This window comes from Periplaneta americana, chromosome 13 (assembly GCF_040183065.1).
Source record: "Periplaneta americana isolate PAMFEO1 chromosome 13, P.americana_PAMFEO1_priV1, whole genome shotgun sequence".
NCBI lineage: Eukaryota > Metazoa > Arthropoda > Insecta > Blattodea > Blattidae > Periplaneta > Periplaneta americana.
In genome coordinates this window covers 11,749,938-11,775,789 of record NC_091129.1, presented here as the reverse complement: position 1 = coordinate 11,775,789, position 25,852 = coordinate 11,749,938, and the positions used below count along the sequence as shown (strand labels likewise).

At 35.3% G+C, this 25,852-nt stretch overlaps 1 protein-coding gene across 2 annotated transcripts in view; it reads right to left on the bottom strand.

Moving 5' to 3' along the window:
* Positions 1-25,852, bottom strand: part of LOC138711743 (RING finger and transmembrane domain-containing protein 2) — a 58,951-nt gene that overhangs the window by 29,435 nt on the left and 3,664 nt on the right. For both annotated transcript variants that reach the window (XM_069842915.1, XM_069842916.1), the window contains exons 2-3: positions 16,500-16,634; positions 4,261-4,728 (exon numbers count right to left, since the gene is read on the bottom strand). In XM_069842915.1, the coding sequence (XP_069699016.1) occupies positions 4,261-4,728; positions 16,500-16,632 (601 nt within the window). In that variant the 5' untranslated portion in view covers positions 16,633-16,634. The remainder of the gene's footprint in view (positions 1-4,260; positions 4,729-16,499; positions 16,635-25,852) is intronic.

Below are 25,852 nucleotides of genomic sequence, written 5' to 3'. Positions count from 1 at the left end.
TATATTTGTTACTATTGCTCCAAGATATCTGAACTTCTCCACCTCTTCAAAAGATGAATTTCCAATTTTTATATTTCCATTTCATACAATATTCTCGTCACGAGACAATCATATACTTTGCCTTTTCGGGATTTACTTCCAAATCTATCTCTTTACTTGCTACCAGTAAAATTCCCGTGTTTTCCCTAATCGTTTGTGGATTTTCTCCTAACATATTCACGTCATCCACAGAGACAAGCAGCTGATGTCACCATTCAATTCCAAACCCTCTCTCTTATCCTGGACAACTATGAATAATTGATGCACTGTACCCTTATACTCCCATTTTTTCTCCATTATCTGTCGAATACAAAATATCTGGTCAATAGTTGATCTATTACGCCTAAAACCACACTGATGATCCCAAATAATTTCATCTACATATGGAGTTAATCTTCTCAAAAGAATATTGGACAAAATTTTGTACGACGTCAACAAAAGTGATATTCCTCGAAAGTTACTACAGTTAGTCTTGTCCCCCTTCTTAAAAATAGGTACGATTATGGACTCCTTCCATTGTATTATTATTATTATTTACAACTTACAAATGGCTTTTAAGGAACCCGAAGGTTCATTGCCGCCCTCAGCGGTCCCTATCCTGTGCAAGATTAATCCAGTCTCTATCATCATACCCCACCTCCCTCAAATCCATTTTAATATTATCCTCCCATCTACGTCTCGGCCTCCCTAAAGGTCTTTTTCCCTCCGGTCTCCCAACTAACACTCTATATGCATTTCTGGATTCGCCCATACGTGCTACATGCCCTGCCCATCTCAAACGTCTGGATTTAATGTTCCTAATTATGTCAGGTGAAGAATACAATGCGTGCAGTTCTGTGTTGTGTAACTTTCTCCATTCTCCTGTAACTTCATCCTGCTTAGCCCCAAATATTTTCCTTAGCACATTATTCTCAAACACTCTGAACCTATGTTCCTCTCTCAGAGTGAGAGTCCTTTTTTGAGAGTTCTTATTGATAAATGGGTTTGCGACCTCGATGTTGGATTAAGTTTCACAACCATACAGAAGAACCGGTAATATAACTGTTTTATAAATTCTAACTTTCAGATTTTTCGACAGCAGACTGGATGATAAGAGCTTCTCAACCGAATAATAACACGCATTTCCCATATTTATTCTGCGTTTAATTTCCTCCCGAGTGTCATTTATATTTGTTACTGTTGCTCCAAGATATTTGAATTTTTCCACCTTTTCGAAGGATAAATCTCCAATTTTTATATTTCCATTTCGTACAATATTCTGGTCACGAGACATAATCATATACTTTGTCTTTTCGGGATTTACTTCCAAACCGATCGCTCTACTTGCTTCAAGTAAAATTTCCGTGTTTTCCCTAATCGTTTGTGTATTTTCTCCTAACATATTCACGTCATCCGCATAATTATTATTATTATTATTATTATTATTATTATTATTATTATTATTATATTCCCTACAGAAGAAACAGAACTCTTAAAAGCATTTGCATACCTATGTGAAGAAGTGATGTGATTTGGAAAGATGAGAAACGTTAAAACTTAAACTCTTAAAAACAGTCACATAAGTGGAGAGGTGATGTGATATAAAAAGATGAAAAACATTTTTAATTAATTCCCTATATAACAAATAGACTCTAAGAGCATTTATATCATTATGTGATCAAGTGATGTGATTTGGAGAGATGAGAAACTTTTTGAATTAATTATCAATAAAACACACAGACTTTTAAAACATGTTTGGTACATGACAGTAAAAGCAGAATTCAATTTTCACATTATTAAAAAATCAATGAGAATGAGATAAGAAAAAAAGCACTCCACATTAATATGCTGGACAAAAACAGAACGGAGAGACCCCACAAGCATACACCCAAACGTAACATTGACCAAGTAAGCGTTTTTTAACATATGACAGCACAGTTTCTAATAATTTATTATCGTAGTGCATATAATAAAATTAGTTTCGGTATTGCATACCTCTTGGCATCAAAATAAATGTAACAGTTATGAAAAATATCAACTCATAAAAATTTTAAAGAAGTATTTCAGCATATGTTTAAATTTTTATAAAAAAAAACACACACACACACACACACACAAGTCTTCACATACAAATACTCTATCCCAAAATTCATTGGTGCATTCATACTGGAGTAATTAATTTTTCTCCTACAAAAAATGTAATTTTTCAACAAGTTTTCATAGCAAAAAAATTGTTATATAATCTGCAGTTTGAAAGATAGAGAAATTGGGTTTGCAGTAAAAAAACTTAATTCTTCACAGGCATTAGGTCCCTATATACACAGAGGGTTTCATATAAGTATAAGGACAGGAGTAAGACCACTTTTGAAGGGGCGTCCTTAAACTTTTGGTAGAAACTGTACAGGTGTATTAGGAGGCAATGAACTAGAGCTATGTTCATTGAACAGAACTGGATAGCCCAAAAGTTGCACCGAAGTGAGCAATGGGTTACTAACAAATCGGAAGGACGGTTATGAGGGTTTTTCCCACCTGAATGTGGTAAAACATTTTGGAGCAATTCTGAAGGATACAGCTGCAAGTCTGATGATTACACAACCAGATGCTTACTGTTATTTACACCGTACTTTGCTGGTCCGTCTGGAACAAGTACTGAAAGATATGGAATTCGCAAAGGATCTGCTCGAGAGTATGTTGGAGTCATATATGGATACAGTACACCAGGCAAATGGTGGTACACTAATTATGAATGTGAAATATTTATCAATAAAGTTATTTAGTTCTTATATTTGTTGCTTTTCTGTGCAAACATATTTGCATACTCATAACTTCTACACAACTGATGAATTGTTTATGCTAGTGAATTGAATTATTCTACTTAAATGACATGTACAATTTTTATATAGCTCAACTAAAATATGTTTTTATATTGACTTAATCTGTTTACTATGCATTGTATATTTTTGTTTAGCATAACTAATGAAATGTATGTGCTGTAAATTGAATAGTATACTGTATGATGAATTACATATAGGCCTACTGTAAATTGAATGGTAGTCTGTATAGTTCAATTGATGAATTGTATATGCTGTAAATTGTATAGTAGTCTGTATAGCTCAACTGATGAATTGTTTATGATTATAAATTGAATTAATCTACTTGATATTAATTGCACAAATTTGTATAGCTTAATGAAAGTATGCTTGTAAATTAAATTATTCTGCTTAGTTTGTATTGTTATAGTTTTGGCCGATGAATTGTATATGCTTTAAATTGAATAGTAATCTGTATAGCTCTATTGATAAATTGTTTGTGTTTGTAATTTGAAGTAGTTTGCATGATATGTATTATCGATTTCTGTATATCACAACTGGTTGAATTGTATGCCTTAAATTTAATTAACTTACTTGTTTTGTATTATACATATAGCTCAACTGATGAATGATCGTTTGCGTTTGTAAATTTAATAATCTGATTGGCTATGTATTGTATACTTTGAGTAGAGCCATCGATGTAGCTCAGTCGGCAGACTCGCTGGGCTGCTGATCTGGAGCTGCGTTTGGGCTTGGGTTGGATCCCCCTTTGGTCTTTGGTTTCTTCCGAGCTTTTCCACAGCCGTGGGACTGAAGCCAGATAGTCTATGGCGAGTCCTCGGCATCAACTCCTTTGATTTGATTACCTGGTTGGGTTTTTCCGAGGTTTCCCCAACCAAAAGGCAAATGCCGGGTAATATTTTGGCGAATCCTCGTACCTCACCTCATGTCACTACATCTCGCCAAAATATTGTAAAATATTGCACAAAATTGTAGAAATTGTAGAAAATTACTAAATTGTAAAACTGTAAAAATTTGTAAAAATTGTAATTGTAATATTGTAAAATTTTGACTTGTTCCACATCTTAAAGCTTCATTGCTCATGTAAGATCTATGGAATAAAATAAATGAATAAAAGGATGAATGAATGAATGAATGAATGAATGCCATTTGAGTTCTATAATCTCTCCTACAACCACACCATCACAAGTGGAAATACTACTTCTGAATGCTGGTTGAGGCAGTGGCAGCCCCAAAATCTAATCAACCAGTGTCCCGTGACATTTAAAATTGCGTTCAAGGTTCCAAATAAATATTTTAATGACATACAAATATAAATACATTTTTAAGACAATTTCTACTACTAAAATTTGAGAGATTTACATTCTTATTGCATCATCTGAGTTACTACAAGGTCCGAGTTCATCTGTACCTTCTTCCACGTTATTATTGTTGTTATTGGGATGGTGCTGGTCTGTGTGATGGGCAGCTGCAGCTTCCCGGATATTGTTGAGGAAGTTTTCGGCAGTTGTGGTGTTAGGTGTATTAGCATTATGGTGGTGGTGATGGTGATGGTGGAGATGGGAACCGGAAGCCTGCTCAGTATCCAGCGTGATGACAAAACTGTCACCGGCCGAAGGCTGTGTCACCGAAATGTTTTGCTGCTGTTGCTGCTGCTGGGAGGAGGGAGGTGGTGACGAGTGCTGCTGGTTCTGTGTTTGCTGTTGTGGGGTTCGAAGCCAGGACAGGGAAAGACCATGACTTTCGGCGGTTCTCGCATGTTCCATCAATGGCCGCAGTTCTTGGATCACTGTGTGGAGATTATCGCGTAATATTCTCTGTCCTTCAGCCGTGCGGCGCTCCAACTGGACTCGGCCAATACCAAGTCCACTTAACGGACCTAAACAACAAGATACAACATGCTACTGTGGTTTATTAAAAATGTTTTATTGCATGCACGTGCAGGTATGGTACCTTTATATAAACCTGATCAGAAATGCACTCAAAATATTATTACAAGACTCAGTTCTTCAAGAAATAATTTATGAATATGAAAGCTATTCAGAAATCAACTTCTGACTAACCGGTGAAAAACAATAAAAATGAATAATTGATTAAATGGCGATCTTACTCGTGCTAATTATGTAAGCATGTGCGGCTTACAGCTGTTTCGGTGCTATTCGACACCATCCTCAGAGCCTACTAGATCTCGGCACTATCTCATCTCCGCTGCCTGTTGTGTGGGTGCGTTCGTGTGATGAAGAGTTGTGTCAAATAGTGTGTGTGTTCTGAAATTGATCTGTGTGTTGAGAATTTGATTGGGGTATGTTTTAGTGTGTCTGTATATTTCATATTGTTCTAGTGTGTTGAGTTTTTGGTTTTTGGGTTGTATGTGTAGGATTTCCATGTCTGTATTTATGTTATTGTATGTGTGGTTAGCATTAGTTATGTGATCGGCATATGTAGATGTATTGTGTCCTCTGGTTATTGCTTAAATGTGTTCTTTGTATCGAGTTTGGAATGATCTGCCTGTCTGTCCAATGTAGAACTTGTCGCAACTATTGCATGTGAGTTTGTATACGCCTGTGTGGTTGTATTTATTTGTTTGTGTTGTTTGTGTGTTGAGATGTCTTTGTAGTGTGTTTTCTGTTCTGTATGCTATATTGTATTTCTGCTTTCTGAGTGAGGATGCGATCTTGTGTGTGTTTTTGTTTTCGTATGTTAGTGTGATATATTTCTTGTGTTCTTGTGTTTGTGTTGTGTTTGTTGAGTTTTTATTTTGTCTTCCTTATGATGTTGTCTATTATGTTTGGATTGTAACCATTTTCTTGTGCTATGTATTTGATCGTGTTCACTTCTTCATTGTAGTGTTGTTGGCTCATGGGTATGTTGAGTAATCTGTGTATCATTGTCCTGAATGCAGCATGTTTGTGTTGTGTGGGGTGATTAGATATGTTGTGTATGTGTGTGGTGGTGGTGGTGGTGGTGGTGGTTCGTTTTCTGTATATTTTGAAGGTGTGTTTGTTGTCAACTTTTGTTATGGTGATGTCTAGGAAATTTATGGAGTTATTGTTTTCAAGTTCCAGTGTGTATTGGAGTTTTGGGTGTATTTTGTTTATGTATTGGTGTAGTTTGTGTATTTGTCGTTTCTTTCCTTTGTATAGTATGAGTATGTCGTCTACGTATCTGTGCCAGTATATTATGTTGTCTGCATATGCCGCACATGCTTACATAATTAACACCAGTAAAATCACCATTTAATCAAATATTTATATTCAAGTATTAAAAGTAGTGTACGAAAGATTCAACATAGAATAAAAATAACAATTAATTGATTAACTAGTGGACTTACTAGTGTTAATTATGTAAGATTTGTCCGACTTACAGCTGTTTCGGTGCTTCATGCACCATCTTCAGAGCCTACTAGATCACGGCGTCATCTCGAACTTCTCTGCCTGTTATGTGGGTGTGTTTGATTGTTGAAAGGTGTTGAAGAGTGGAGTCAAATAGTGTGTGTGTATTGAAATTGATCTGTGTGTTGAGAATTTGATTGGGGTATGTTTTAGTGTGTCTGTATATTTCATATTGTTCTAGTATGTTGAGTTTTTGGTTTTTGGGTTGTATGTGTAGGATTTCCATGTCTGTATTTATGTTATTGTATGTGTGGTTAGCATTAGTTATGTGTTCGGCACATGTAGATGTATTGTGTCCTCTGGTTATTGCTTTAATGTGTTCTTTGTATCGAGTTTGGAATGATCTGCCTGTCTGTCCTATGTGGAACTTATCGCAACTATTACATGTGAGTTTGTATACACCTGTGTGGTGTGTGAGAACACAATACATCTACATACGCCAATCACATAATCAATGCTGACCATACATACAAGAACATAAATGCGGACATGGAAATCCTACACATACAACCCAAGAATCAAAAACTCAACACACTAGAACAATACGAAATATACAAACACACTAAAACACACCCCAATCAAATTCTCAACACACAGATCAATTTCAGTACACACACACTATTTGACTCCACTCTTCAACACCTTTCAACAATAAAACACACCCACTTAACAGCAGAGAAGTTCGAGATGACGCCGTGATCTAGTAGGCTCTGAGGATGGTGCGTGAAGCACTGAAACAGCTGTAAGCCGGACAAATCTTACATAATTAACACGAGTAAGTCCACTAGTTAATCAATTAATTATATTCAAGTATTAAAAGTAGTGTATGCAAGATTCAAAATGGAAAAATAACTTATTACACACAAAAGTAAACTATATATAAATATCAATACTATATTCAGTTATCACCTAAATTCAGGCATTTGTCATACTACAGCACAAGCTTTCGCAATTCATCAAAGAATGGAGTCACCAGGATATCTGGTCATTTCTTGATTCTATCTATGAGGTCCTCGTCGTTTTGAAGTTCTGGGTGGCCAAGCAGACCTTTATCTTGGTGAAGAGATGACGTCACTCAGCTTAAGACGGTGCTGGAGAAGAAATGGTCGAAAATCTCCCAGCATTTTGCTTATGGAAGCTTTTGTGAGAGCCGTGGTGTGAGGCTGTACATTGTTGTGCAGGTGAATAAAGCCCTTGGTCACCATCCTGTACAGTTTCTTTCAAATCGACCTCCAAAGATTCTTCAGTGTTTCACAATAGTGGTTACTAGTGTCATGAATTCTGTCTTATCGTTCTAGAACACTGTTGCTATCATGTTTCAGTTCGATGCAGTTTGTTTAAATTTATTAAACTGCAACTTGACTACCGGTATCCATTTCAGAGACTTTCTTGGATACCGGTAGTTAAGTTGCAGTTTAAACAATAAGAAATTTGCTTGCCTATGACATCTGATCATTAGCACAGAAGTGATAAGTGTTGCTGATTTCATTAGCACAGTATGGAGTAAAGTGTCACTGAATTCCAGTCCTAATTTCATTAATGCTGTGCTATTTTTCAGAATCTCAAGAACACTCAATGCTGAATGAAAGAAATCAAAGGCATGTTGCAACACTATTATAAATTAGTGACAGCAGACTAATGCTGCTATATTACAGTGCAATCGAAAAGTCCCTCAACAGCTCTATTAGTTCTAGTAACCTTAGAATACAACCCTATAGAAAGTTAGCACTACCCCATTCATTCCAATTTGACAACCGCACACCCCTACTCCATCATATGCTTAGTAGCCAGTGCTGCCACTTGAATTCCTTACCAAATACACTTGAATTCTCTGCCTAATGGATTCTTGGTTACACAATCACTGCGGAGAGACTTCTCGATTGCACTGTGTAATAAAGCAGTGCTGACATTGCCATTATTTTTAACAATTTAACTCACGCAAAATTGAAAAATGTATTGAAATATTACATACAGTAGAACTTGGTTATAACGACATCCAAGGGACCTTAAAAATTATGTTGTTATAAATGAGTGTCGTAGTAACAGAGATTCATATTATCAGTCTAGTGAGGTGGAAAATAAAAAATAATAAACATAATTAAGCTTATTTTAGATTTATGTATTCACTTTTAAGCATACCATGAACATAATAAAATACACGTACAATTATAAATACAGAATTCTGTATTAAAACAGTGTGTTCATTATTCACCAAACTTCTTTACTGAGGAGTGGAGTAATCAGTCATTTTACTCTGTTGTCTCCCTACTTGCCCAATATACACTTTCTAAATTACATTCTATGTTCATTATTTCAGTTGCAATTTCGCTGCTCCTTCTCCTAGCTTCATACTCCCTCCTCTAGCTTCATAGAAATGTTCACAATTCTAATGGCTTCTAAAGTGTCACTCACTTCTTTTAGTGGCCATACTGCGTTAAAATGCGTGCACTTAGTGAAAACTTGCTGTCGAAACTGACCGCATGCAGGTACCATTAATACAGCATGAATTAGGGCAGGTTACAATGGGATGGGGAATCTGCCTGCATTCCAGAGGTCTATGACAGAAGGGAACAGTAAAGAATTTGCCAGATTTCAACAAAATATTTCTTAAAATACTTTGATTCTTAGAAAATTGTATTCCAAACTGAGGTTGAAAATGACGTTATATGCAAGGTAGACGCATATACGTTTGTCGTATTAAGCAAGGTAGAAAAGCATATGTCTTACGGGGAATTAGTTGGGACCACAGAATATTTGACGTTATAGGCGAGGTGTCGCACAAAACGAGGTCGCTATAACCAAGTTCTACTGTATATGTAATTAATGCCAAATTAAAACGAACTGGAATGCAATCCTCGAAGTTTGCAAAAAAAATCGTAAAAAAAAAAAGTTGTAGAATAGAGAAACGATGTCTTTCACGCATGATTTGGTGGACTTTTTGGACAAGTTTATCTGACACAAATAAATGTAGTTCTTGTCCCCACTGGTCATGCACATTTGTGCACCCACTCTGAAATTTCTGCACAAATCCCTCACATTCCACTCGTAACATTGTTAATTACCATGGACAAATGTTATTACAAAACACTAACGACAAAGAATCACAGCAGCACTGAATTCTTCTGTTTGCAAGAAACGAATCACAGTAAGCACCTCACAGATAACTGTTCTTGCAGAACTGAACCAAACGGGAAGCATTTCATTAAAATAAATAACTGGTTACAGGTGGCTAATGTTCATGCAGTGTGTTGTCATGGCAACAGATTTCTTTTGTGACCCAACTCAAGGTTGATTTCTGAATAGCTGTCGTACATTTAACATAAGCTGTACACTACAGTATATATCTTATCCTTCACCACCACTAAAGCATTTTCTCAATCACAAAGTCAACATAAGAATATATTAAAAGCACTTTTAAGTAGCTAGCCCAGATTAAAAACAAGTACATGCAGTTAATCTGGTAATAATGTGAAGATGAATCTGAACATATACAGTGAATTTAGACATGTAGATTAATGAATAAACAATGATGTGAATTCTTAACTTACAATATTGTCACTTCAAATGTATAAACAATTAAATTAATTATATTGTAGACAATTTTCATTAATTTTAAATATCTCGACTGGACCTAAAAAATATAAACACACTTACAAAGAAAACAAAGTACTGTAACTTAAAGAAATGATTCTCTGAAACAGAAATTAAAAAAAAAAAAAAAATCTATATTATGTCTGTATTTTCTATTAATCAATCTATCAACAACAGGAGTGATTTCATTACTACTAGTAATTCGAAACTTTGTTTTAGGAATCCAGCTTCAAGTCGATTTCTTTTCTAAATTTGTATTATTTTATTAGAGAATAGCAAACAGCTGTTCACACATACGAGGGGGATCCAGGAAATAACGACCGTTTTGTTGTAATAATTAAAAAAATATATATATTTATTTGAAAAAACAAGGTCTGTTACATAACTGAAGCTTCCTTTACTTCTCTACATAATCACCACCTACATTTAAACATTTGTCGTATCTGTTCACTAGCTTTAGAATTCCCGTGTTATACTCCTCTGCCGCCAGTTCATTAAGCCAGGTGTTCACTGTCTTCTTCAACTCTTCATCACTTCCAAAACGCGTACCACCCAGAAAGTCTTTCAGCTTAAGTGAAAAGGTGAAAATCGCTAGGAGCAAGGTCTGGACTATAGGGCGGATGATCAAAGATTTCCCAACCGAATTGATCCAGCAATTCTCGACTTGAAGCAGCAGTGTGCGGGCGGGCGGGCGTTGTCGTGAAGAAGCACAACTCCTCTCAAAAGCATTCCTCGCCTCTTGTTATGGATGGCTCGCCGTAGTTTTCGTAAAGTCTCACAATAACGATTTGCATTGATCGTAGTGCCTTTTGGCATGAAATCCAGCAAAAGAACACCTTTGCGATCCCAAAAGACAGTAGCCATGACTTTTTGTGTTGAGAGAGTCTGTTTGAATTTTCTCGGTTTCTTGGGTGATGAGGGATGATGCCACTGACGTGATTGGCGCTTGGTCTCTGGGGTGTTGTGAGACACCCAGGTCTCATCACCAGTCACAATTTGATCAAGAAAGGCGTCTCCATCTGTGTGATATCGCATCAAGAATGTCAATGCTGAGGCCATTCTCTGAGTTTTGTGTTGGTCACTCAGTTGCCGTGGAACCCATCGTGCACAGATTCTGTGGTAGCCAAGATGTTGCGACACAATTTCACCAAGCAAAGAACGAGAAATGTCAGGAAAGGCAATATGCAATTCGTCGAGTGATGTGCGCCTGTCTTGCAAGATTCTGTCGTTCACTTTAGTCTTCAGGTCTTCTGTGATGAGTGATGGGCGTCCGGGTCGAGTTTCATCGTGGACATTTGTTCGCCCATTGTTGAACATTTCGCACCATTTTCTCACATTTCTTTCATTCATTACAGTATCACCATACACTTCTTTCAATTGCCGGTAAATTTCTGCAGGTTTCAAATGTCGGGCATTCAAAAATCGAATCACACTCCTCACCTCACAGTCGGCGGGATTATCAATCACGTCGTTCATTTTGAAGTAACACAAAATGCACAATGGCGACTTGTTGCAACCAGTACTCACAACATTATGAGAACACATGTTAAGGAAGCCAGTTGACCTTCAAACAAGGAAGGGGAGTCAGCTGCGTGGCGGGTATGCGCGAACGGTCGTTATTTCCTGGATCCCCCTCGTATAATCGCTTTTCCCACAGAAAATTCAATTAAGAGTGTAAACTTCATCTAACAACACATGAGCTAGCTACTGTAATTGATCTACAGAATCTCTATTTATATACAACCTTGTTTGACTGTGTATTTTAGTTCACTTTTTACGTGCTTCAAAATATGTTTGTTAATCACTGACTTTAACAAGGCAACGTTAAGAGTCCCTAGAGGCTAGGCAATCTTCACAACAATGCACATGAGTGAAAGCACTGATGGAATGTGGTGCAATTGCACACAAATGCCCATCTCCGTTTTATAGTGGCTTCATCGCCTAAAAATATAATTACCTTACTGTGTGCCTAATGCCAGGGGAAGGAAATAATCGTTTCTGAACACGACAATGTATTAAATTATATACTGCACATGTCTGTGTGGAAAAAATCGAGAATGATGGGAACTTCTGCCCCACTTGTCAGATTATCATCTACATTGGTTTCATAAAGGATCAAATGTAATGCCACTATTTCCAGAAGCATAACATGTTATAAGTTATTGCCTGCAAACTGCTGGAAAGAAATTCTAATATAAGGACCAGAGGTCTGCATCGGACGTTTTCGCTCGAGCGCCAAGTAGTTCATAGCATAATCCGATAGGTAGCGCACATGCATGATGGGTAAAATTGTCACGAGCGATAAATCCTCGAACGGTATAAGCCGAGCGTTAGACATTCGTTCTTGTTACAGTGATGAATTGTGTAGTAACATCACAGATGTTTATCATTTCAAAACTTTGCAGTGTTTAACTAACCTCTCCATAGTACAACTAAAAACTTGCTTTAAAATGTAATATAAATGTTGTAGGTAAATGTTTTTTTTTTTTTTTTTCCACACAGGAGTGATTTTGTTTTTGCCATATCTGATAGATGTTATTGGATGTAAATGTAATTATTATAAAGGCAGAACACAATCACGATAATGCAAGAACCGTATCAAGTTTTCTAGTAATAATTGTAATAATAATAATCTCTAATAATTAGTGTATCAATCTTTGCGTCTGTAACAGTGGTGCAGCATGATTATTCGTTTTATTATATTTTCTGTGACGTTATCTCTGTACTAATATTGTTATTAATCTACTGCTATATCAATAATATTTTGTAAAACATTTCTACATTGTTGCAGTATATAGCTGGAACACTATGTATGGCCCTATTATATTACATATGTGGTAAATCAAATACTGAATAATTATTAATTAGCAATAATAACTGTATATCGAAGTTTTTCATACTATTTTATTTATAACTTCATTTTCTTGTTTTGGTACATTCCATTGACTGTTCCATTAAACATTTGTCATAAACACAGAAAATAAAGCCTTATTTTTACCGTATGAGCAAAACATATGTGTATCTTATCTGTCGCCTTCCATACAAGATAAGACATGTCGGTGAGATGACCTTGTACTGTGCTTCTATTTATTACGAGCGTATCACGACCGATCGTATCTCACTCGAGGGTGCGACACTCGACTGAGTGCATGCAAGCGATTTAACTCCAATGCAGCACTCTGATAAGGACGCTTTATAAAAAAGATATATTCTTTTGAACTTTTTCCTTTAGGTATAAAATTAATGTACTCGTGATTTTTGGAATGATTATCGTATTTTTTATTACATAAAATAGAAAGTTTTGTGGTCTTTACGAATATTATGTACACTTCTAGATATACTGTACAATACCACTAAAACTAGTGACATCAATATCAATCTTCTTAATGTATCCAGCTGTTTGCTGACAACAAAAAGTCCCTATAGTCCACTGTAGTCTATTCAGTTGTTGTTTTCACGAGAAATGGGGGGTATTTTGATCGGTGTTCATTATAGATGCCTGTTGCTAGTAGCCAGAGTTGGGGTGTAGTCAATATATACTGCAGGGCTGTGTCTTCTGCAACTGGTACTGATTGTTTTAATTTACTTCTTTTGTGGTTTATGGATGGACAGTATAGAAGAATGTGTTCCAGATCTTCATCATGATTATTACACCACAGACAAGTAGGATTATCAGAAATGTGAAATCGGTGTAGGTACAATTGTGTGACAATGTGACCTGTTCTGGTTCTTGTTAAAAATGTTTGAACATGTCTGGGCAAGTTTTTGTACTTTTCCAGGTCATTTGGTTTCTTTTGTACAGACTGTAAAATTTTTCCTTTGTCAGAAGAGAGCCAATTGTTGATCCAGAGGTTTGTAAAATGAGACTTTACTAAAGCAAAAGTAAAAGTAAAAAATATAAAAATAAAAATAAGGACATTTTATAAAAAAGATATTTTCTTTTGAACTTTTTCCTTTAGGTATAAAATTAATGTACTCGTGATTTTTGGAATAATTATCGTATTTTTTATTACATAAAATAGAAAGTTTTGTGGTCTTTACGAATATTATGTGCACTTCTAAATATACTGTATAATACCAATAACTTCTGTTTTTTTACTTTTGCTATCTGATCATTTTTTAAAGAATTCTAATTATGTTTTATTTAACGACGCTCGCAACTCAGCATCGCCGGTGTACTGGAATTTTGTCCCGCAGGAGTTCTTTTACATGCCACTAAATCTAGTGACATGAGCCTGTCGCATTTAAGCATATTTAAATGCCATTGATCTGGGCCAGAATCGAACCCGCAACCTTGGGCACAGAACTCCAGCGCTATACTGCCTGTGCCACCCAAGGGACCTTTTTTTTTAAATAATATAAATCAAATTGTTGTTGTTGTTTTCTAATGCCAGGCATTTGGCAATAAAGTCATTTGACCTCTTGCACTTCAATATTTTTCAAAGATATTATCATGGTCAGCCACTGAAGCACAGATTTTGAGGTGTTCCGAATCCATTTCTTGGTTTGAGTTGCACAATGGGCAGTTAGGGGACTGATATATTCCAATTCTATGCAGATGCTTGGCCAAACAATCATGGCCTGTTGCCAATCTAAATGCAGCTACAGACGATTTTCGTGGTAAATTGGGAATTAACTGTGGATTATGATGCAGAGAGTTCCATTTTTTCCCTTGAGACTGTGTTATCAAATTTTGTTTGTTGAAGTCTAAGTATGTAGATTTAATAAATCTCTTCACAGAGTAATACGTAGATTTAGTAACAGGTCTGTAAGTAGCAGTGCTGCCCTTCTTTGCTAAAGAATCCGCATTCTCGTTTCCCAGAATTCCACAATGGGATGGTATCCATTGGAATAGAATTCTTTTATTGAGTGATATTAATTGAGAGAGCATTTTAGTTATTTCTGCTGTTTGAGATGAAGGTGTGTGTTTAGAGACTATTGATAGAATAGCTGCTTTGGAGTCTGACAATATAACTGCATTCTTCAATTTATTGATGTGGCATAGAAGATTCCTGAGACTTTCACTTACTGCAATGATTTTTCCATCAAAACTTGTTGTTCCATATCCAAGAGATCTATAAAGTGAGAAGAGACAGCACGTAACACCTGCACCAGCACCTTGTTCTCTGGAGATCAAGGATCCGTCGGTGTATAAATGAAGCCAGTTTTGTGGAGGGTACCTAATATTAATTGTCTCTAAAGACAATTGTTTCATTATTTCAGTGTTTACTTCTGATTTCAGTATTTCTTCTGTTAAATTTAGATTATATTCTATATTTAATAGAGTTAAAGGGTTTGATATAAATCAAATTAAAACCTAATAAAATTCATATCTAGACTGAAATCTCGGGATTTCATTATTTAATGGTACCACTATGTATTCCACGGTGATTTGTAACTGTATACAATAAAAGTACAGGGACAGGTCAAACAAAAACTGCTGTTACTTCGTAGAATGTTTTATTGATCTAGGATGTGAACACTGCATGTTCAGAGATGTTCTTGGTATTCAATATTACATACAACATGCACCATGACTACTGTATTTGCTGGAAGATATGTGTCATCTCTTGGATCACGTTTATTTATTTTTATCTGGCTGCAATGCGTTATAATGTTGAATGAAAGCATTGACCTTTGGTCATATAGCTATCACTCACTTATCAACATACAATTGGATCATATTTACTGCAGCCACAATGACATTCCACCAATGTTCTCTCATGTTGTGTTGTTCTTGGAAGTACACAATTCCCTTCACTTGGCACAGAGCCAGGGGCCTATTGCATAAAAATTACTAATGACAAGTAATAATTTACCAATATAAGCATGACAAATGATAAGTCTTTGTGATCTCTGTAGTATAACACAATTTTACTAATTTGTCGTGACTAGCATATTTTACAAGTGAAAGGCAGCCACATTGATACATTGTTTCAAAATACCGTATTGCGATGTTATAACACTAAAATCAGTTTTAAGTATTATTTAATTTTGTATTAATTTAATTACGAAAGAAAAAAAAAACTACCACAGTCTATGACACAAACGACATTTGTGTGTTTCATTGTAATAAAAAAATGTCGCAAAACAATCTTTTCATTGTGTTTCTTGATAAATTAAGACAAGAAAAGGGTAAATTATTTGGACAGTTTTCTTCCAATTTTAAGGAACCTGGAGGTTCATTGCCGTCCTCACATAAGTCCACCATCGATCCCTATCCTGTGCAAGATTAATCCAGTCTCTATCATCATATCCCACTTCCCTCAAATCTATTTTAATATTATCCTCCCATCTACGTCTCGGCCTTCCCAAAGGTCTTTTTCCCTTCGGCCTCCCAACTAACACTCTATATGCATTTCTGGATTCGTCCATACGTGCTACATGCCCTGCCCATCTCAAACGTCTGGATTTAATGTTCTTAATTATGCCAGGTGAAGAATACAATGCGTGCAGTTCCATGTTGTGTAACTTTCTCCATTCTCCTGTAACTTTATCCCTCTTATCCCCAAACACTGTCTTAAGCATCTTATTCTCAAACACACTTAACCTCTGCTCCTCTCTCAAGAGTCCAAGTTTCAGCAAACAGAACAACCAGTAATATAACTTTCTTTGTTCCTATTATTTGGTAACTTTTTACATGAAATGAGTGTTTGCTGAACGATACCTAGAGGTGTGGTTACAGAATGTGTCATAAGAAGCTGATTACTGCGATGTCCACTGAACACAGAGAAAGCTCCTGGAAGGTTACTCCTCAGATTTTGGGCTAGAGATGAACTGTGCGGATCAGAATGTGCCATGCCTGAAAGAACAATAAAAATATTTCAATTAACAATTAACTTAATACTATTTTGTGGTGTCAATAAGACGAAAATTACGCAATGACCGATGACGTCCCTATTACATTTTTGGATGAATGTTGCTTCAGCATGCATTCAGATTCCTGGAGGATAAGCATTTGGAAGCAACCAGATAATGTAAAAAGTTTGAAATAGTAAAAGAGGTTCCATAACAACAAGAACAACAACAAGAACAATAACAATAGTAACAATAACAATAACAACAATAATAACAATAATAATAATAATAATAATAATAATAATAATAATAACAATAACAATAATAACAATAACAATAATAGTAATAATAATAACAATAACAATAATAATAATACTACTAATAATAACAATAACAACAATAATAACAATAATAACAATAATAACAATAACAACAATAATAATAGTAATAATAATAACAATAATAATAATAACAATAACAACAATAACAATAATAATAATAATAACAATAATAATAACAATAACAATAATAACAATAATAGTAATAATAATAACAATAATAACAATAACAATAATAATAATCATAATAATAACAATAATAATAATAATAATAATAATAATAATAATAATAACAATAATAATAATAACAATAACAACAATAATAATAGTAATAATAACAATAACAACAATAATAATAATAACAATAATAACAACAACAATAATAACAATAACAATAATAACAATAACAACAATAATAATAGTAATAATAATAACAATAACAACAACAATAATAATAATAATAATAATAATAATAACAATAACAACAATAATAATAATAACAATAACAATAATAATAACAACAATAATAATAGTAATAATAACAATAATAACAATAACAATAACAATAATAATAACAATAACAATAATAATAATAACAATAATAACAATAACAACAATAATAATAATAATAGTAATAATAATAACAATAATAACAATAACAACAATAACAACAATAATAATAATAGTAATAATAATAATAATAATAATAATAATAATAATAACAATAACAATAATAATAATAACAATAACAATAATAAAACAATAATAACAATAACAATAATAACAATAACAACAATAACAGTAATAATAATAATAATAATAATAATAATAGTAGTAATAATAATAATAATAGTAATAATAATAATAATAATAATAATAATAATCCGTGGCGCTACAGCCTGTGAAGAGCCTAAACCGACCAACTGGCTGCTGGCCTCACGCCCACATGCCGAAGCAGAGGTGGACGATCATCCAACCAGAGTGGAGGTATCGTGTGGTTAGCACGATGATCCTCCCAGCTGTTATAGCTGGCATTCGCAACTGGATTTCGCTACCTATCGTAGCTCCCCAAGTGCATCACGATGCCGGGTGGGCACCGGTCCCATACACTGGCCGAAATTTCGTGAGAAATTTCTTCCCCCATGAGGACTCGAACCAGCGCGCATTCCGTAACGCGAGTCCTAGGCAGGATGCCTTAGACCACGATGCCACGGCGCGGGACAAGAGGTTCCATCATGGTGTGGAAAAGTGTAACAAGTGACAGAGAAACTGAGTTCATTTTGATTAGAGAAAAACTATAATGCTAAAGTGGAGAAACGGGTACCGTAGCTTTCACCCATACCATTACAACAGACTCCGCCAGGTTGACTCAAGATCGCGAGAGGGCATACAGGCTTGCTTATGGCTTCCACTGCGGGCAGTACAGTTGTACACTGCAGTCTATCCGTGGTGGAACCTACCGAGGTCGCTTGGGGCCACCGGCGCACTGCATTTTGCACCAGGAATGTTGTTGTGCGAACAATTAATTTCAAAAGGTCTAAAGGGCTTGATCACTAAGGAGTGGATTTTATGTAATTAAATATTCTTTTTCCGTGTGATAAAACACAATTAACAAGGTTAAAAATTCCGAACATGAAGTTTCAAGTTTAAAACCCGAATTTTATTTCACATAAAAACACATAGGCCTATTTTCACAAAAAAATTATGTAAATACATATTTTCAGGAAATCTATTATAAACACATAAATCTTGAGAGTTTTTTTACTTAAGTAATTTTTTTTACAAGAACTTTTAAATATTTTAAAACTAAATCAACTATATCACTCAGAAGTACGTTATATATATTTTTTAAGAATTCCTGGTTGCTTCGTGTTTCTAAGTGATCCATTTTCGTAATAGTATCTCCTCAAGTTCTGAGAACTGCTAGGTAGCACATGGACAAGGAGGAGAGATCTTGCAACACATAATTAGGAATGTTTATTGTTGCTGAAGATGATTTCATTTCATTCTTTTTTTGTGAAACACAACAGATAAGAGCTCGCCTCTCGCTCATGTCTATCAAGTAAGGCAACATATCTTGTTGTGATTCCCTGTTATCGGGCTTCATCAATCGATATCCTTCAAAATATACTGAAAGATGGTTATTTAAAAAATGATTTGGCTTTCCTATTAGCAAATTTAAGCTTTTTGCGTGACAATAAATAAACTAGAAACATCCAAAAACCTGTTGTCTGAAACAGGGAGGTGCAAGCCGTGGAAATTAAACTAGACTGGCTACCAGGTTCAGAAGTACAAGTACTAAGGGACAAATTCCAGAATGTGTTTGGGAAAAACAGTGGATATAAAAAAATGCGTAAAGTTGCTCAAGTATTGGAGGATGTGCCTGTAGGCGAAATTGATTCAGAGATAATCGGCATGCATTTGTGATGGAGAATTTGGAGATGACCTTTGTTGTTCACTGCAATTCTCGGCCAACTACTAGCACTCAAGTGTGGTCGGTGAGTACCTAGTAACATTTTTTTTTCAAGCTAAGTAAGGTATTTTGTCATATTTAAAAAACAATATTTTTTTTATTTTTAGCAAATATTTTTGTACTTTTTAGCACATAAAAAATAAATATATTTAAATTTTTTAGAACATAAAAATCTGCTCCCTATTGATCACATGGAGTTCAGGGCACTGCTTGATATTAACAGTGAGTATGGGGATTTACTCTACAATACCGAGGTAAGGTGGTTAAGTCGAGGAAAAGTTTTCCTACTTAGGAATGAAATTTCCTTATTTATGGATGTACATGGGAAACCTGTTAGAAGCCCTGGACATGAAAGAATATATAAGAATAATGCAACAATTGTGCGAAGACTTCGAACGTAGATATGAGGAAATTAGAGAACTTTAACAACAATTTAAGATATTTGCAACACCTTTTTCAGAGAGTGTCCTGGATATTTCTGCTGAACTACAATTAGAAATACTTGATTTACAAAGCGATATTAAGCTAAAGGATAAGTATCACAACAGAAAAAGTATTAACCATTTCTACACTTGTTTTCCACGAGAAAGGTTTCCTAAACTGCACAATCTCGCTGCAACAACGTTGTTCATGTTCGGGACAACCTACGTATGCGAAATACTGTTTTCTTTAATGAAGTTTACAAAGTCAAGTCACAGAAGCCAATTAAGTGACGAACACTTGAAAGTATTTTTGCGATTGGGTGGTACTAAAACAATAGCACCACGAATTCAAAAGCTGCTTACTAACAGAAAACTGCAAAAATCGCAGCGGATCTCTGGTGTATAAGAAAAAGTACTATTAGGCCTATTAGAGATTTGTATAACAACGTTTGCACTGTTGTTTTATTTTGTTAATTGAACTGTATAGCAATGAGAAGAAGACAAACAGTGAACAGTTTTATTTCGTAGTATGTTAATCTGTATAAAAGTGTGTATTTTGTTTTGTTTCATTGTTGTGCAAACATGCAAAAATTTATTTCGTATATAGTTAGTTAACTGTACCAAACTGTGTAGACTACTGTTTTCAGTATAGTGCAATTAACAGTGAAAGTGTGCTTCAATTAAAAGCTGAAATTAATTTACAGGGCTACTACAAAGGCTTTACCCGATTCCATAGCCTTGTATTATGAAAAGTATGAGACATACATTATTGAAAGTTATACCAATAAAAAGAGAAACTCGTCAAGTTTTCGGTCCATCAACTGCTACAAGTGCTCGATGTGACCTCCTCGACAAACATCCACTGGTAGTCTAACTCCTGCCACACCCGCTGGAGCATATCACGATCAACTCTAGCCACTGCCGCACGGATCTGGTTATTAAGTTCTTCAAGATTAACTGGCAAAGGAGGTACATACACTTGATCTTTGACAAACCCCCATAGAAAAAAATCACAGGAGTCAGATCTGGCGACCGAGGAGGCCAACGGAGAACACACCGATCGTTGTCAGAAGCCCATTGATGTGGTTGATGCCTCAGTTACATGAAGATAAACCAGGGTTTTTAATTCAACAAGATGAGGCTCCACCACATTTCCATCTGGAAGTGCGTGAGTATCTTAATGAACATCTATCACAACGTTGTTGTGGACGGGCTTCTAACAACGATCGGTGTGTTCTCCGTTGGCCTCCTCGGTCGCCAGATCTGACTCCCTGTGATTTTTTTCTATGGGGTTTGTCAAAGATCAAGTGTATGTACCTCCTTTGCCAGTTAATCTTGAAGAACTTAATAACCGGATCCGAGCGGCAGTGGCTAGATATGCTCCAGCGGGTGTGGCAGGAGTTAGACTACAGAGTGGATGTTTGTCGAGGAGGTCACATCGAGCACTTGTAGCAGTTGATGGACCAAAAACTTGATGAGTTTCTCTTTTTATTGGTATAACTTTCAATAATATATGTCTCATAATTTTCATAATACAAGGCTATGGAATCGGGTAAAGCCTTTGTAGTAGCCCTGTATATTCTTATCACAAATTTGGTGCACATAAAAGTTCTTAGCTCCGCCACTGTGGAAGCAGCTACCCTTGCCCGCAGCCGTACGTCAGGGCTTGAGGGTTTGTACATACGCACGAAAGTGTAGTCACTTGACACCTTCTGCATTACAATAACCAAGTGAAATCAAGTACACAATGTTGCCAACATAATATGCGCATGAAGTTTGCCTACGACGTTGTTACCACGAGAAATTTGGTTTTTTCTCTTTCCCTCCCGCTACCATTCTGAACATTACTAGGAGGCAGCTCCACTGTTAGTGGCAAGGTTAGGTAGGGTTTGATGACGAGATATCTATATATATAATTTGAACTGGTAATGGAAATTACGGGAAAACGGCTTAACAGATTTTAATAAATGACCCCTCATTTTGAAGCTTGGAACCCAAAGTTTTTCGGAAAAATAGTATTTTTCAGTGAAATGTCAATTTTCCTACATAATTTTCCTATTTTCCAAAATCCATCTGTCGTCAGTTTTGAGAACTAGCTAATTGCATTCAGGAGAAGCGAAGCGAGCATCAAGTCGGCCATGTTGCATTTCAGATTAAAACTAAACACACACTACAGTAAACAATATTACACGAAGGCAAGAATGCTGACATATTTAGAGCTCAAATTAAATTGGTTATTAAAAACTTAACTTACTAAAAATAATTTACAGATTCGATTCTGTGGTGTGTAATTTTCTGAGTACAGCTGTGTATTGGATATTAAAAACTACAAAACTTGAGGTGGTTTGATGACATTATTACTATTAGAAATGAAATATTATTGTAGTTAATGCCATGATGTGACTATTTTTCATTAATTATACATATTGTAACGTTTTTAAAATAAACAACAATATAACTTTATTATCTCAACAATAGGATTTGCTCTCCGCACAGCAACACAGCGTTCGTAATTGCACTCCGTAAACGACAATGACAATTTACTTGGACTATTACGAACAACAATGAACTATTAATCTTAACTAATATTTACAAAGCACTATTTACAAATCAGAACTGTCAGTTCTCAGTTCACAGTTCTTCTAGCTCAGTCACCCGAGTTCATAGTATCTCGAACCACAGACCTTCAGAGACAGTCCACTGTACTCGAACTCAGGTCCCTCCAACTGCGGTGCACTGCACTCGAACTCAGGCCTTCGGATGCTGACACAGTTGCGGACGCACACTCGAGTCGAACTCCGGTACTGGCTTGCTTGCTCTGGCTTACTCACTGAATGGCTGAATAAACTGAAAACTGCTCAAGTTCGCTCGCGTTTCTTCTTTTATAGCAAAATCATAGTTGCGAGAAATTTCTACGGGTATGCAGAGATAGCTCTCCCGAATTATCTGGATATCTCCACTTCGACGGACTTCTGGAAGAGTCGGGAGGGTCCGTCCCCCCTTAACTCCGCACGCAGCAGTTGCGCGCGCACCCTACCCTCGTCGCGTTGACGTAATACACCCCCTCTGCCCTTCAGCATGCAGATGCTCCCCGTACCAGCATTTCATCTGCCGCGCGCCCTGTCGGACGCGTGTTCAAACCCCGTTGCAACAGTCACAATATTAATGCTATATTGATGATATGAAAGTGAAACGTTTTGGGGTTATATAAGTAGATGTAGAGAATAACTTAAATTAGATTTTGATTTCTATATTTTACTGAGTGGCGGCTATATAGTATATATAGTGTATGTTACAGAAAGCTATAAAACTTACGTAAGATAATAATATTATTAAAAATCGAATATTTTTATAGTTATTAATCAAGTGGGGTTGGGTCTTTTTCATATATTTAATGGTGGTGTGGTGTAGATATTTATATGCGTGGTTCTCTTCAGTATTGGCTCGAGAGAGAGTATGTTTCGTTATTATGGAAGCAAATAACTTTCAGAATGTCTGGTATTCTTCATTGAAAATAAGTCTGAAAAATGTTTATTTGAACGTCTAATGAACTTAGTTTGCAGCATTTGCTGCACAAGCCACTAGTATTAGTATAAATTAGATGCACACCACTGGCGGTAACAAGATTTATGAATATTTTAAAATATATTCTCGTTGTTCCCTGCAGTTTCAGGTATTAGTAACAGGCCTATGTCATAGGTGTAGACTAAAACCGAGAAAAAATTTGTCTTCAAATGTACTCCATATGTGCAACAAGCAACTCTTTTTAGTTTTTTCCAAGACAAAATTAATAACAAGTGGTGATAATCCGACACTTTCTTGTACACCAGTGTTAACATTAAAGTTCTCTGATAAATAATTGTCACGTTGCATTGAGAATCTTCTATTTCCAACTTTTGTAATCTGATTAGTTTTTCCTTAAAGCATTCCGTATTTGAAATCTTTCATCACATATCAAAAGTAAACAAATGTTTTTATGCTCTCAAATCATTAATGATTTCCGAAATTCTTAAATTTTTAAAATTAGGCTATATTCGTACAGCAAATGCTGCAAACTAAGTTCATTAGACGTTCAAATAAAAATTTTTCGGATTTATTTTCAATGGAGAATACCAGACTTTTGAAAGTTATTTTGCTTCCATAATAATGAAACATACTCCCTCTGAATGGTTTTTTTATGCCAAATAACTTTTTCTTGAACTTATCCACTATCAGTTTTTGAGTTTCAACATGAAAACGCAAGTAACAATGTCAGGACGATCAGTGGGTTTTTCATGTGGGAGTAAAGCAATACCGGTAGCTATTTCAGGTCATTGTGGATAGTAGGTGAAACTTTCGAGCCTATACTGAAGAGAATATCTACAACACACCATCATTAAGTATATGAAAAAGCCCAACCCCACTTCATTAATAACTATAAAAACATTTGATTTTTAATAACAATATTACTATCTTATATATATAGCCGCCACTCAGTAAATTATAGAAATGAAGATCTAATTTACGATATTCTCTACATCTGCTTACATAACCCCAAAATGTTTCACTTTCATATCATCAAATTAGCATTAATATAATTAATGAAAAATAGTCGCATCATGGCATTAACTATAATAATATTTCATTCCTAATGGTAATAATGTCATCAATCCAACTCAAGTTTTGTAGATTTTAATATCCAATACACAGCTTTACTCAGGAAATTACACACCTGTAAATTATTTTAGTAAGTCTTGAAGTTTTTAACAACCAATTGAATTCGAACTGTCAGCAATCCTGCCTTCGTGTAATAGCCTATTGTTTATTGTAGTGTGTTTGTGGTTTGTTTTATTCTTAAAAGCCATTATTTATCAAAACTGACGACAGATGGATTTTGAAAAATTGGAAAATGATGTAGGAAAATTAACTTTTCACTGAAAACAACTATTTTTTTGAAAAACTTTGGGTTCCAAGCTTCAAAATGAGGGGTCATTTTTTAAAATCCGTTCAGCCATTTTCCCATAATTTCCATTACCAGTTCAAATTATATATGTAGATTTTTACTGTAAGGATATTTTAATAATTTTTTTTAAGTGTTCGCCCCATTTCAATACACAAAGCATGAACTTATATTTTAACAAAGAAAACTGAGAGGGCACTAATAATTTTTTAAAACAAAATACTGAAAAAGATTTTTAGACCCATTCAAAGACAATGGACAGTGACAAATTAGGAAAAATAGGGAAATAAGCTTGTGTTGTAACAATAGTTAAAAGACTGGGCTGGTTAGAACATCTAATAAGAAGAGAAGAACAATCCCTGATGAAAGTTACTTGGGAAGAGCTATCAAATGGAAGGAGACCTTTGACCTTTGGGACGACCCAGATTCCACTCGAATGATCAGGTGCAAAGAGATCTGGAATAAATAGGAGGAAATAAGACCATGGCAGAAGATAGAGAAGCTTGGAGAAAAACTGTTTATGCCAAAAACCCTCTGAGATTTAATGCATCACAGTGATTGATTGATTAATAAATCCACAAACACTTCAGCCTGAGAAATCACACCATCTAAGCATATCTTTCTAGCATATTCCAGTACCAGTGATGCAGTGATTTTTCACCCTGAGACTAACAAACCACTCTCACATTATTTCATTACTGGTAGTATCTTCGTTTGCAGTTTTCTTGAATTCTCTTTTTATTTTTCCATTAGCACAGTTTTTCCTACAGCTTCAAAATGTCAAGTTTTCTTTTTAAAATCTTCTACACTTGGGTTTTACTGACATTGTGTGTTGATCACAATATTCAATTGATTAAATTAAGTTATTTGGGTATCATAGGAAGTGAGTTTATGATTTTTTAATCTTACTTATCAGATCGCAAACAAAGTGTTTCATTTAAAGGTAAAAAAAAATCTGATGTTATGAATTACTATTATGGAGTTCCTCAGGGCTCCGTATTGGGTCCAATATTGTTTTTGCTGGCTACTAATGACCTAGCCTATAATATT